At 27.1% G+C, this 13,363-nt stretch overlaps 7 protein-coding genes across 7 annotated transcripts; 4 read left to right on the top strand and 3 right to left on the bottom strand. All coding sequences in view use genetic code 12, as the record gives it.

Annotated features, from left to right (window-relative positions):
• Window positions 1–1,021: 1,021 nt before the first annotated feature.
• KGF54_005565 (uncharacterized protein) lies at window positions 1,022–1,816 on the top strand (the record flags this gene model as incomplete). Its single annotated transcript, XM_051766375.1, has 1 exon — window positions 1,022–1,816. One exon carries the CDS (start codon window positions 1,022–1,024, stop codon window positions 1,814–1,816), a length of 795 nt encoding a protein of 264 aa, XP_051617338.1.
• Window positions 1,817–2,172: 356 nt separating this feature from the next.
• HHO1 (histone) lies at window positions 2,173–2,717 on the bottom strand (the record flags this gene model as incomplete). Its single annotated transcript, XM_051766374.1, has 2 exons — window positions 2,173–2,609; window positions 2,687–2,717. The coding sequence occupies 2 exons, from the start codon at window positions 2,715–2,717 to the stop codon at window positions 2,173–2,175; spliced, it is 468 nt and encodes a 155-aa protein (XP_051617337.1).
• Window positions 2,718–3,794: 1,077 nt separating this feature from the next.
• Window positions 3,795–5,966, top strand: GYP7 (Gyp7p; the record flags this gene model as incomplete). The annotated part of the gene is made up of 1 exon (XM_051766373.1): window positions 3,795–5,966. The coding sequence occupies one exon, from the start codon at window positions 3,795–3,797 to the stop codon at window positions 5,964–5,966; it is 2,172 nt and encodes a 723-aa protein (XP_051617336.1).
• A 997-nt stretch (window positions 5,967–6,963) lies between these two features.
• KGF54_005562 (putative serine/threonine-protein phosphatase) lies at window positions 6,964–8,016 on the top strand (the record flags this gene model as incomplete). The annotated part of the gene is made up of 1 exon (XM_051766372.1): window positions 6,964–8,016. The coding sequence occupies one exon, from the start codon at window positions 6,964–6,966 to the stop codon at window positions 8,014–8,016; it is 1,053 nt and encodes a 350-aa protein (XP_051617335.1).
• Window positions 8,017–9,563: 1,547 nt separating this feature from the next.
• Window positions 9,564–10,137, top strand: PNC1 (nicotinamidase; the record flags this gene model as incomplete). Its single annotated transcript, XM_051766371.1, has 2 exons — window positions 9,564–10,086; window positions 10,133–10,137. The coding sequence occupies 2 exons, from the start codon at window positions 9,564–9,566 to the stop codon at window positions 10,135–10,137; spliced, it is 528 nt and encodes a 175-aa protein (XP_051617334.1).
• Window positions 10,138–10,214: 77 nt separating this feature from the next.
• On the bottom strand, window positions 10,215–10,832 carry ISY1 (Isy1p; the record flags this gene model as incomplete). The annotated part of the gene is made up of 1 exon (XM_051766370.1): window positions 10,215–10,832. The coding sequence occupies one exon, from the start codon at window positions 10,830–10,832 to the stop codon at window positions 10,215–10,217; it is 618 nt and encodes a 205-aa protein (XP_051617333.1).
• Window positions 10,833–11,060: 228 nt separating this feature from the next.
• ENP2 (ribosome biosynthesis protein) lies at window positions 11,061–13,073 on the bottom strand (the record flags this gene model as incomplete). Its single annotated transcript, XM_051766369.1, has 1 exon — window positions 11,061–13,073. One exon carries the CDS (start codon window positions 13,071–13,073, stop codon window positions 11,061–11,063), a length of 2,013 nt encoding a protein of 670 aa, XP_051617332.1.
• Between the last annotated feature and the right edge of the window lie 290 nt (window positions 13,074–13,363).

The raw sequence follows: 13,363 nt of genomic DNA, 5'->3' as shown, positions 1-13,363 counted from the left end.
AAAGCCAATCTACTATTCAGCCACTAACAAATATTTCACTTTAGGAATCACATCAACCTTACAACGTATATTGAGTACTGCAGAAAATATTATTAGTTTCAATTTCCTAGGTCGAGAGGAACTTGAGCTTGAACCACTTGAATAAAATTTCAATGATTCTATACCTCTACAACATACATTTCAAAAAACAGATATATATTCTTAAAATTTGGAACCCTATATTATCATACACTTAGATTAGTTTCAGAAAAATGGTATAGTTACAAATATTGATGGTGAGAGATGTTTAGAAACTGAAAACTTAGATTACACTGCTTATAAGTTAGTTTCTAATAAAGAAAGTTACAAAATTGAGAAAACAAACCATTAATAAGCCAACAATTGCAGATGAAAAAGAAAGTGCTGATAAATAAATAGAACAACTGGAAGTAACTAATTGATTTATTTGTTGTTTAATAAATTATTATATCATTAAATAAAGGATTTAATTAAACCCGAATCATTACGAAATACCGAGAAATATTCTACTCTATTATGATTTAATTATGATATGTAACAAATTTAATTTCAATTGAATTGCTTAGTTTTCATGTCAAATTTTAATCATGATTTTTTGGGTTGTTAAGTTAATTTTCAGCTAATTGATTTGTAAGTTTGACTATTCAACTTGATTGTAACTACAACTGATTGACCAACTATTCTATACACGTGGTAGATATATAAGTTTAGTGTAATAATATTAAAATTAATTGAGAAACCTCTTTCTCTTTCTCTTTTTCGTTCGGAGATATTTGATGCAAAAAAGAAAAATTGATTTGAGCTTTATAAGTTAAATTTATCAAGCTTTTATTTTAATATCATACGACCATTAATTTTACAGTTTGTTAGTATTAGCAATCTTAAATTATCAAGTTTAGCAGACTGGTCTATTATCTCAAATTTACTTCAAATCAATTACTGGTATCAAAGATCAATCAATTAATACACAATTAATCAAGCAATAAAATCAAATATACCGAAAATGGTTCAATATAATTTTCAAGCTCCTTGGGTTCCATTATTAAATAATTGTATAAATGGAGAATTAACAGCAACGGATCATAAACCACCTTTTACAACTTTTCAATTAGCTACAATAGATACTAAAACAGGTTATCCAAAAAATAGAACATTAATATATAGAGGTTGGTTATTTGATAACAAATCATCAAATATTTTAACTTTTACAACCGATAAAAGAATGGAAAAATATCAAGAACTTTTAGTGGATGATAAAATAGAAGCAGTATTTTGGTTTAGTCATATTAGAAAACAAATTAGATTTAGAGGTATTGCTAAAATTATAGATGATGAACATATACCAAATATAGATTTAAGTCATATTAATGGAGCTAATGATAACAACACAAATTCAAATATACAATCAAAACCTATACAATCATCATTATTATCACCATCAACTACTAAAAATCAAAATTCTCAAGAAGAAAATCATCATACAGAAAATTTAATTCCACCTACCAAAGAAGAATGGGAACAAGAACTAAAAAGAAATTGGGAACAATTATCAAAATCTATGAAAACTTCATTTAGAAAACCACATCCTAAATCAGAAATGAATGACGAAAATTTAAAATTAATCTCAAAGATACAAAGAGGTGTTGATGGTAAAAAAGATGATGATGGATTTAAGAATTTTGTCTTGGTGGGGTTATTTATAAATTATGTTGATTATTATGAACAAGATAAAGATAAAAGATTTGTTTATGAATTAAATGATGAATTACATTGGGAAGAGAAAGAAGTATGTCCTTGAAGCTATTGTAAATATACAAAGAAATCTTTAAAACACGAATATATCAAAAGTAAACGTTGTAGATAGTATAGTATTAATGATAAATTAGATAAAAGATTACGTTGGGGTAGAACCAAAAGTATGACCTTGAAGCTTTTGCGTATATCAATAAACTTATAACGATTAAAACATAAAATATATTAATTATAAAAACTTGTAGATAACTATAAAATTAATAATAATAAAAAAACACTTGAAAGAAGCAAAAATTGAAAAAAGTAACAACCAAACTTATGAAGAAAAAAACGGAGGTATTAAGTTATAGATTTTGTTGACTTAAAGAATTGAAAAAATAATAATAAAAGTATTTCACAAATCTATTTTTTAGCTTTAGTTGCTTTTTTTGAAACAGCTTTAGCAGCAGCAGCTTTTTTTGGAGCTGCCTTTTTTGGGGCAGCAGCAGTAGTAGTAGTAGCAGATTTTTTGGCTTTTGGAGCAGTAGTAGCTTTTTTAGTAGTTGGTTTAGTAACTTTAGCAGCTTTTGGTTTAGCAGTAGTAGTTGATGGTTTAGTAACTTTTTTAGCTGGTTTTTTAGTTTCGGTTGATGGAGCTGTTGATTTATTTAATTTAACTGGTCCACTTGGTCCTTTTGGTTGAATAAATTCTCCTGAAGCAACACCTTTTCTTAAAGCAGAGTTGAATAATGATTCAAAATTACCTTTAACATCGTTGTTTGATTGAACATATTTTTTCAAGGATTGACGTGAACTACCATTTCTTTCTTTTAAAGTAAGGATGGCAGTTTTAATCATATCTATAGAATATTGAGTTAGTATCAACTTTGCCTCAATTATACGTATTAAACTATCCCTTTGATCATTTTTTACATACCCTTGTAAGAAGTTGTTTTTGTAGATGACATAATGATGAAGATTGAGTTTATTTATACTTTATTAACCTTATGAAGTTACTAAAAGAAAAAGGTGAATATAAAAAAATTATAAAAATAATTTTGGGGAAATTTGATTTTTAAATTGAATTTTTCTTTTGTAGTGATTTTAGATTATTTGTTTTGGTTTTAAAATTTAAAAACTACTCGCACAAAAACATACGAATTTTATTATTATCAAAGTTGAGAGAGAGAGATCAAAGAGACAGAGAGAGAAAGAGAGATTTTGAAAAGAGATCAAGTTAGTGAGACTAAATTAAAAAAGGTGAGGCAAAAAAATAATTATTATCAAGTTTTGGATTTGTTTTGATTTCAATTACTGAACACCATAAACTAAGACACGTGAACACTATAGACACTATAGAAACCTGAACATCACCAGCAACCAATAAAAGTATTAGTCATTCATATATGTCTTTATCGAAGTTGTTAACTAATGTAATTGTTGTGAATTTTCAAAAGGTAAGAATTGACATGATCCTGTATAGAACATTTTGTAAACTTCTCTGAAACTTGACACAAAAATCTGAAGCGAATTGTTTTTAAAATTGTATTTCATTACACGACTAAATTAGTGTCACTTCAGTTTAATAAGTCCATTTAAATCAAAGAATATACTGATTAATCAGCTAAGAAATATTCCAATCAAATCACTTATATTTGTTTAATATAGTGATTTTTTCAAAATTTTATAAATTGAGTAGTTTACGTAAAACTTTGTGACAAAGAAACTTTTTAATTACGAGTATTTCAAAAAGGACAACAATACAAATTTAGAATTATAATCAGGTATGCAAGTACAGGTACTTTTCATACCAGGATAGTTACCTTTTAATATAAAAATAAACCCAACTGACAAAGAAAGAGATTTGGTACCAAAAGATATTTCCTTTATTGGTTCAACAAAAAGTCATGAACCTTGAGTTTTTAGATGGCAAAGCCCCCTAAAGATAATTGCCGCTACCAGACAGATTGCGATTTCTGGATTTTTTAAATTTTGATTGTGATTTCAACAAGGATATCCCAACTTCTTCTTAAACCAATAGATCAATGTCATTATCAGCTAAACGAATATTACATCAGGGAGAAGTGGAATTATTATTTGTTAAATCAAAAGTTTATTTACACCCGACACCATCAAAAAAGGACAATTTACCTGGTTTCTTAACGCTTTCTAGAACTTCAAATTCAACAAATTTAGAAATCATATTAGCATTTTCACCTGAAAATACTTTAAGTAAAGAAGAAATTGACACTTACAACAAAATAGATGTTGAAACAGTTGATTTAAATTTAGGATCATTAAAATATAATAAGCAAGGTAAAGCTCCAATAAGTAGAATAGTTCCCAAACCAAGTGCATCTATTTTAAGTTCATATTCATTTACAACTACATTATCATATATTTATAGTATACAATTTAGAAACCCAAGTCATGGATATTGGTATGGAAGTATTATAATAAATACTCAAGATGGTGAAAAATTACCAATAATGTTTTTCCATGATGATGAAAGTTCATCAACTTTAAAGAATCAAAAATTACAAAATCAACAATTTGATCCTTTTGGTGATGATAATAATGGAGAAATGTATTGGGGAGCAATTGATTTTTTAAAAATTTTAAAAACTTTAGTAAATGTACAAAAATCATCACTTGAACCAACCGTTTATTTAATAAATCCTGAATCAGATGATTTAAGAAATTTTGCACCTTTTAAAAAAAAACCAGAACCAATTCCACAAGATAATTCATTTAAATTACCAGATGTTAATAAATTATTTGCTACTGCTAAATGGAAAGTTTTAGAAACTGTTGCTACATTTTCAGCTAAAACTAAAAATCAAGTTATGGATTTAATTGAAGATAATGCACCAGCTCCAATAAAAGAAATAATGTATCAACCGGAAGTTGCCAAGATAGGGGATGAATTTGATTCAGCAAGAATATATTTAGCTAAATGGGCTCAACAAGTTAAAGAAGAAGCAGAACTAAGTTCACAAAAATATATGTTAGATGATGATATTTATAATAAATTGAATAAAGAATTAGGTTCTGAAGAATTATTAACACAAGAAGAACTAAGTAGAACATCAAGAAGGGAAGAAATAAGTTTACAAGAATGGGAAGGATTTTTTGATTATTCTGGTAGATTATGTATTACAGTTGAAGAAGTTAAAAGTAGAATATTTCATGGAGGTTTAGCTCCTGAAGTTAGAAAAGAAGCTTGGTTATTTTTATTAAATGTTTATCCATGGGATTCATCAACTGAAGAAAGAGAAGCTTTAAAAAATTCATATGCTACAAGATATGAAGAATTAAAATTAAAATGGGTAAATGATGAAGATAAAAGAAATACTGAATTTTGGAAAGATCAAAAATTTCGAATTGAAAAAGATGTTCAAAGAACTGATAGATCAATTGAATTATTTAAAAACGTTGAAGGTGAAGTAGATGAAAGTGATGATCAATTTGATGTATCTAATATTAGAAATGAACATTTGTTTAAGATGAGAGAAATTTTATTAACATTTAATGAATATAATACAAATTTAGGTTATGTTCAAGGTATGACGGATTTGTTATCACCATTATATGTTATATTCCAAGATGAAACTTTAACTTTTTGGGCTTTCTCGAATTTCATGACAAGAATGGAAAGAAATTTTTTGAGAAGTCAACAAGGAATGAAACAACAAATGATGGTGTTGAACAAATTATTACAATTTACATTACCCAACTTATATAAGCATTTAGAATTATGTCAATCAAATGACTTGTTTTTCTTTTTTAGAATGTTATTAGTTTGGTACAAAAGGGAATTGGATTTCGAACAAGTAAATAGATTATGGGAAATATTATGGACTGATTATTATTCATCACAATTTCATTTATTTTTTGCATTAGCTATATTAAGTGATAATGAAAGAATAGTAGTTCAAAATTTAAAACAATTTGATGAAGTTTTAAAATATTTTAATGATTTATCTGGTCATTTAAAATTAGATCCATTATTAATTAGATCAGAAATTTTATTTTTAAAATTTAAAAGAATGTTAAATATAATTGATAGAGATAATAGTTTAAAAAAATTAAATTCTGATCCTTATGAAACTTCAAATGTTTCTGATGAAATTGGTGAAGATTTAAGAGAATTGTTAAAAAGAGATTTAATTATTGAAAAGGAAGTTGAAAGACCAGAAGGTGTTGGTGGAGGTTAAAAAAACTGGTTTAATTAAGACATTTTTAGGAGTAATTTTAGGAGTAATTTTTTAGTTTTTAGGTTAAGGTTTTAGTTCTACACGATATACAACTTTTAGCAGCTTTTAGAATTGCAAATGTATTTTTGAGCATGTTTCTAGATTGATTATAGGACTTTTCTTCATGATTAGAGGAACAAGGAATTCAGTTTTCTGGTAATCCCAAGAGAAACGTTTTGATTGTTCTTTGATTATTCTGATTTTCGGGTTGTAATATCCACCGTAATTAATACTTTCGAATTTTAATTCTATCGTTACAACTTACCATCTAAAAAACATGACTTATTTTTAATTCGAAAATGATCGTAAATTGGATTTTCAGTCTTAATACTTAATAAAGAAAATTAACGAAATTTTTCAATATAAATTTAGTTTAATGATCACAATCATTTTAATTAGCCATAATATAGTACTTTGATTAATAAAATTTGGTCAAGACTAGAACAAAAAGAAATTAATTGGGTTAATAAAATTTTAACAGAATGTTTAAAACCATAGATAGAATTCTATCTTTTGATATGTGCATATTCTTTATAATTAAGTTTATAGATTATTCGATTTAAAAACTCATAATCGTGAAAAGTAACGATTTACACAAAGCTTTGATGGAAATTCTTGTTTTATTATTCGTCTTATCGTTTGTTTGTATTTGTATTAATCTATATCTCCTATATTATGCAAATGTAAAACTTGTTAAATTTTGAATTAAGTAATATAAAGAATATTTAAAATTGTTCTATTATTTTACTTAACCACCACATGTAACACAATAGATTTTAATTTGTGTAATAATATTGTATTTATTTTTTTAAGTAATACAATATTAAATAACTACTACAATTACAATTTAAAATTATTATATCATCACGTCCCTATCGATTATTATATAAATGCTAGTTTAAAATATTCATTAGATTTGATTAATAAATTAGTGTTTATTAGTAGCACGTTTTCAAAAATGAGTGAAAGTACTCCATTAAATGGAGTTATACCCAAATATAATGATGAAGAGCAAAACTTAGAAGAATATGATGATTATCAAAAACCATGGAGTTCTAAAACAAAAGCTATAATATATACAAGTATTGGAGCAATAACGTTGGTTTTACTTTGGTTTTTCACCATTATTTTACCAAATTATTATATACCCAAAGCTATTCCATTACAACCTATTGTTCATATATCAGATGTAAATGTTTCAATATTACCACATCATCATAAATCACAAGTTAATAGGTTAATAATGATTGGAGATATTCATGGTCATTACAAAGAGTTCCAGAAGTTGTTAAAGAAAGCTAATTATAATAATAAAAAAGATGAATTAATTGTATTAGGAGATTTTATAACAAAAGGACCAGATAATTTTAAAATGTTAGATTATTTAATTAATAATAATATTAGTTGTATAATGGGAAATCATGAATTTTATTTATTACAAAATTATGCAACTTTTCATATGTTAGATCAACCAAGTTTTTTAAACAATGATCCACCACCAGAATTTAAAATCAAAGATTCTTTTAACAATGATCCAGAATTCATATTAGCTAAAAAATTACAACCAAAACATGTTGAATACATAAATAATTGTTCAATTATAAAAGAATTAGGTGATGTATCATTAATTGGTACAACTTTAACTCCAGGTATTGCAGTTCACGCAGGAGTAAGACCAGATTTAACATTAGTACAACAAAATCCAATAGATAATATGGAAATGAGATCATTAATTGGTCCTTATTATAATGAAACTTCAGCAGAACGTGATGTACCAAATGCTATAAGTTGGTCAAAAGTATATAATTCTAAAAAAGGTAAACCACCTGCTAATTATGTTGTTTATTATGGTCATGATGCAGGAAGAGGTTTGAATTTGAAAAAATATACAAAGGGATTAGATTCTGGTTGTGATAAAGGTGGGAAATTAAGTGCTTTAATTATAACATCAACAAAGAAAAAAAATGGAGATATAAAGTTGGTTGAAGAAATTGTTCAAATAAATTGCTAGAAATCTGTAATAATAATGTAATAATAGAAGATCTATAGAGATAAATAATAAATATAATTCATATATGATTTTAATAAATCACTTAAATATCCTATATACTCTTGAACCGGTTTTTTTCACTAAATTAATCAGGTGTCTTTAGAATCACTACTTGATTTTGAAGATTCATAATTAGCTTTATCTCTAGCACTTTGTTCAATTCTTTCCTCAGCCATTGCTCTTTGACCAGCAACATAAGCTTGTTTATCCATTGATGATTGTCTAGCTTTACCTTCAGCAGAATCTTGTGAATGTCTTGGCATCTTTGTTAATATAATTTGTACTTTATTGTTTTGTTGGAGTTATAGTTTCCAAAAAATTTAACTGTAAATTTGGACTAACATTGATGCATTATTTATAAGCACTTGTTGAAAGGAGTTAAGGTTGTTTTATGCATCTATTCAATTAACTTTATGTCGATGAAACATATGTTTTTATCCCTGGTTTAAATAAGCAGTTTTGAAGTTAAATTTGGTTGCAAAAAATAAAAAATCTAGAACTAGAAATAACAAAAGGATACAACGTTTTTACGGATTAGAATGGATCTACGAATTAAAATCTTTCTAATAAAAATAATAATATTTAATTCAATATAAAAAATATATAGCCACTAGCTAAAAAATCAAAGCTCCTTAAAGTAATGTAAAATGAAGCATCAATATAACCGTCAAAAAATTTAATATTTTCTAGCAGCTTGTTGTCTTTGTTTTTGTCTTTCAGCAGCATCAACAGTTTGAACTGGAGTAACTTGTTGTGATTCTTGACCGATCATTTTTTTAATAGCTTTTATTTGTTTATTTGTTGGATTTGAATATAAAATTCGTTGTGTAATTTTAGAGTAAATTGTGAATTTGAATGGAAATTTAGAGGTCTTTATATATTATTCAGATTAACTATTGTAAAACCATTTAAGCGCATAGGTTCATTACAAATCTTATCTTTATAGAAAGTTTAAAGCCATTAATCCTCAAATTGATTGTTGCCAAGAACAATAAAGTTTTTTAATTACTGGTATAATTAATTTAATTGGTAAAATCTTAAATTTAAGGAGTTGATGAAATTGGTAAGAATCAAATAATTAAACAAAAGTATTGTACTACTTACCTCGGTTTCAAATTAATTACCTCAAAATGTGTAACGAACTACTAAATAAGCCTTTTCCTCATCAATTGAAATTCTAGACTAAAAGATGGTAATCAATTGAAACAATGAAATAAGATTTTTTAGATCACTCCACATTATTATTTCTAAAGGAAGCCATAATAAATGAAATTTGATAAGGGGATGCAAAAAATGAGAATAGGGGTATGCTTTTACAAGTAAGAATATCAAAGCTTAACAAGGCAAACAGCTTTACCAAACTTTCAGATTCAATGGAACCTTAAATTATACAATTGCATCAATTTGCATCTTTAACTTCAAAATGTCAAAAAAATGCTTGATAAAAAATGCTTGATCAATTGAGCGGCTTTATCAATTTTATCACTAATTTACTCAAAAAACATTAAATGGTGAAAAGAGCATTATTAGTAATTGACTTACAAGAAGATTTTCTACCACCAAATGGATCATTAGCTATAGCAGAAGGGAGATCCATTGTTGAACCAATCACAAATTTGATCAAACAACCCCAAAATTGGTCATTAGTAGTTGCAACTCAAGATTGGCATCCTTCGAACCATACCTCATTTGCATCACAACATAATGTTGAGCCATTTACAGAACTAGAATTCAAACATCCTGAAAGTAATCAAACTAAAAAACAAACAGTATGGCCCGATCATTGTGTACAAGATACTTTTGGTTCCACAATTGAAAAAACATTCTTGACGGAGTTTGAAAAATTAAGTATACCTAAAGCTATAGTCAAGAAAGGATATTTACAAGATCGAGAATATTATTCATGTTTTCAAGATTCTTGGGGTTTGCATCATACAGAATTGGAAAATTTATTAAAAGAAAATGAAATTGATGAAGTTGTTATAGTTGGATTGGCTTATGATTATTGTGTATTAAATTCAGCTATTGATTGTTCAAAACTTTATAAGACTTACGTGGTTAAGAATTTATCAAAAAGTGTGAACCCCAAAGCTGATAGTGAGACTAATAAGATTTATAAAGAGAATAATGTGGTATTAGTTAATGATATACTGAGAATATTATAAGCCTAACTTTTGCATTAATTGTTGTCTTTTCTTATCAACTAACCACTTGTTAAGTTGATCATTTGTAGGTAGTTCTGATAATTTAATTTCACCATTATAATGTTCTAATAGCTCTTTTAATCTTTCAGATTCATAATCTTGTAGTTCTTTATCATCTTCAATTTTACCATAATAAAAATCATCTAATTTTCTTTTAGGTGCCTTTTTAGTAGCAGGTTTCTTCTTATCTTCAATCATTTTTTTAACATCTGGTAATTCTTTAGCTCTTCCAAAATATCTCCAACCTGCTATATTAAACCCTGTATGAATCATATCATTTTTTTGTATAATGTAATCAGTACCACCAAGTTCTTTAATTCTATATTCCCAAGCTCGTTTCTCTTTGAATAATTTATTCAATTCATCATTTAATTCTCTTAATCTTAAATCATTTGTAGTTGGATCATTTATTTGTGTTAGTTTGGATGACACTTCTCCTAATATTATACTCCTCCATTTTTCAGCTTGTGGTACTGATGAAACTTTCTGAACGTTTTTAGGTCGTAGTTGAGGATTTGTCTCTAATATGCCTGCTTCTTTATTTTTGTATTGATTGAATTGATTAATTGACATAATCTATTAAGAATTGTGATTGGAAGTATAAAATGATGACAAAAGTAATAAAGCTTCCCTTTCTCGAGTAGATTCTATATCTTCATGAATTGATTATCGACCTGAACTATAGTTTATACAATATGAGTTACTGTATTGAACTTGATTGTAAATTGATAAAACTAGTGGTAAAAAAAGATGTTATACCGATATTTACACAAAATTAAAAAATTATTTATTTTGGTGATGCTACATACCTCTAAATTGATTCTTTGATGCAATTCTACGACCATCAAATCTTTGTTTTGTTCTACCTTTATCAACTCCACTATCATCTTCATTTCTTGGTTTATTATATTTTTTATCTTTCTTTTTAGGAACAAAAGTCAATTCAGCTTCTCCTCTTGCATGTCTTTGTAATCTTGAATCATCTCTTGGTTTTGTTACTTTACTACTTAAATTTTTAACTTGTGAACCAAAACTTTCTTTTGCTGTTGTTTGTTTTGGTGTTTCTTTTGCTAATACTTTCATTTGATTTTTAAATCTTTTTTCATCTTCTTTCTTTTGACGTAATTTTGCTAATTCTTTATCAATTTTGGCTTTATTTGCTTTGGCTAGTTCTTCATCTTCTGATTCACTTTCTTCACTTTCTTCCTCTGAATCTTCTACGCCGTTGGCTCTTTCTTCTTCTGATTCTTCAACTGCTGTCAAGGATCTTGTTATATCCTTAGCAGCAGATTTGACAGGGTTTAGTTGTTTGAATTCAAAGGATTCTTCATTTACTTCAAAATCTGGGTTCTCAAAAATTTCCTTAAACCTATCGTCATTAATCACACTTTCTGCAACATCACCACCAACTTTATCTTGTAATCTTGAAGCCAAATCTTTATTGACTTTAATTTTGGTATTGGAAATAGCTCCAGTACTTCTAATTCTTGATTCTCTTTCTTTTTCAATCCTCTTTTTGATATCTCTTTCTCTTTGATCACGTAATGAATTTGGATTAGCTATTAAATTAACTTTTTCATATAATTCAGTATCTATGAAAAAACCATGCATGTATGAACGTAAAACTTTTGAACCAATTAAATGACCCAAATTTAATTTTTTAACATCTTCTTTTGTAATAAATCTATAATTTGAATATATTGTATCTGACGGTTTTTCTTCTAATTCTTCTGTAACATTATCCAAGAATGAACACCAACTTGGTGCGGGACCCAAATTCGGTATATAATAAGTATGCATTGGCATACCTTCATTTGCCATGAAGAACATTCCCGAATTTTGTACATGACATACATCATTAATATCAACTGTTGGTTCCATTGATGCAAAAGGTTTACCTGTATTTCTATCCCAAATCTTGGATATACGTTTATCACTTGTTAGTATAGTATCTGGTTTTAATGTATTTTCTAACCATACAATATCTTTAATTTCAAAACCATAACCTTGATCTTTTACTAGTGATGGTTGATTTGTTCGTAAATCGTACAAAAGGGTTTTACCATTTGAAGTACCACATGCAAAATTTAATCCATCTTGACGGAAACTTACTGAAGATACTTGTATATTTGATTCATTAATTTGTTCATCCACAAATAATTTCCCAGCTCTTGATTTTGATCTTGGATCCCAAAATTCAACTGTTCCATCTTCTAGTCCTGCTGATATTAATCCATGTACTTTATTTATTGTAACTGAGTTGACTCCCATATCAGTATCTAGTTGTAAAGGATTTAAAAATCTACCTTGTTCAAGATTTAATCTATAAATTTCATTCCCAGAAGCTCCAACTAATAAATCACAATTTACTTCGTTATAACAAAGACTTCTTCCAAACTTGGGTATTCTGGTTTTGTAATATATTCCACCTTTTGTTTGAAATTCTATACTTCTATCAACTTGTAAATGTACTGATTTTGTCCAATCTTGACTTAATATTATAAAATCAGCATTTTCACAATCGGTATGACGTTCAAATTTTAATGATAAATTGGCAAAGTCATAAACATGTATTTGAGGTTTGTAAGTTCCAGTAGCCATACAATATTGACCATCTGGTGAAACTTTTATTTTATTTGATGCTTCACTAAATTCAAAATCTTGTATTAATTCAATACGATTAGAATAATCTAAATCTTGTTTCAATGCTTTTTTACGTTTTTTAGCTATCCAATCGGGCAAAGATCGTGACACATTTGATCCTGATACTTGATATATTGATACATTTCCAGCAGATGTTGATTTAAGTACCATATTGTTGGTCGTGATTGTTGAGATGACTTTAACTACGAAGCTTAAGAAGAGACAAAAAAATGTTAAATAAAACATTGATTTTGTGTCACTTATATACAGTGCACTTTCTCTCTATCTTTCTTTCTTCACAAATTAATAAAATAGAAATAGTAAGAAGTAAACAGTAAAAAGTATGTATTAATATTTGTAATATAAAAATATGAAAAAATGTACTAGCATTACATTCGAACTAAATGACTTCTTAAAATTTGTTGGTATTTTGAAACTAAAAAACTTGGCCAAGTTTGATA

This window comes from Candida jiufengensis (genome assembly GCF_024610255.1).
Source record: "Candida jiufengensis strain CBS 10846 chromosome Unknown scaffold10, whole genome shotgun sequence".
Classification (NCBI taxonomy): Eukaryota; Fungi; Ascomycota; class Pichiomycetes; order Serinales; family Debaryomycetaceae; genus Lodderomyces; species Lodderomyces jiufengensis.
This window is presented reverse-complemented; position numbering and strand designations above follow the sequence as displayed.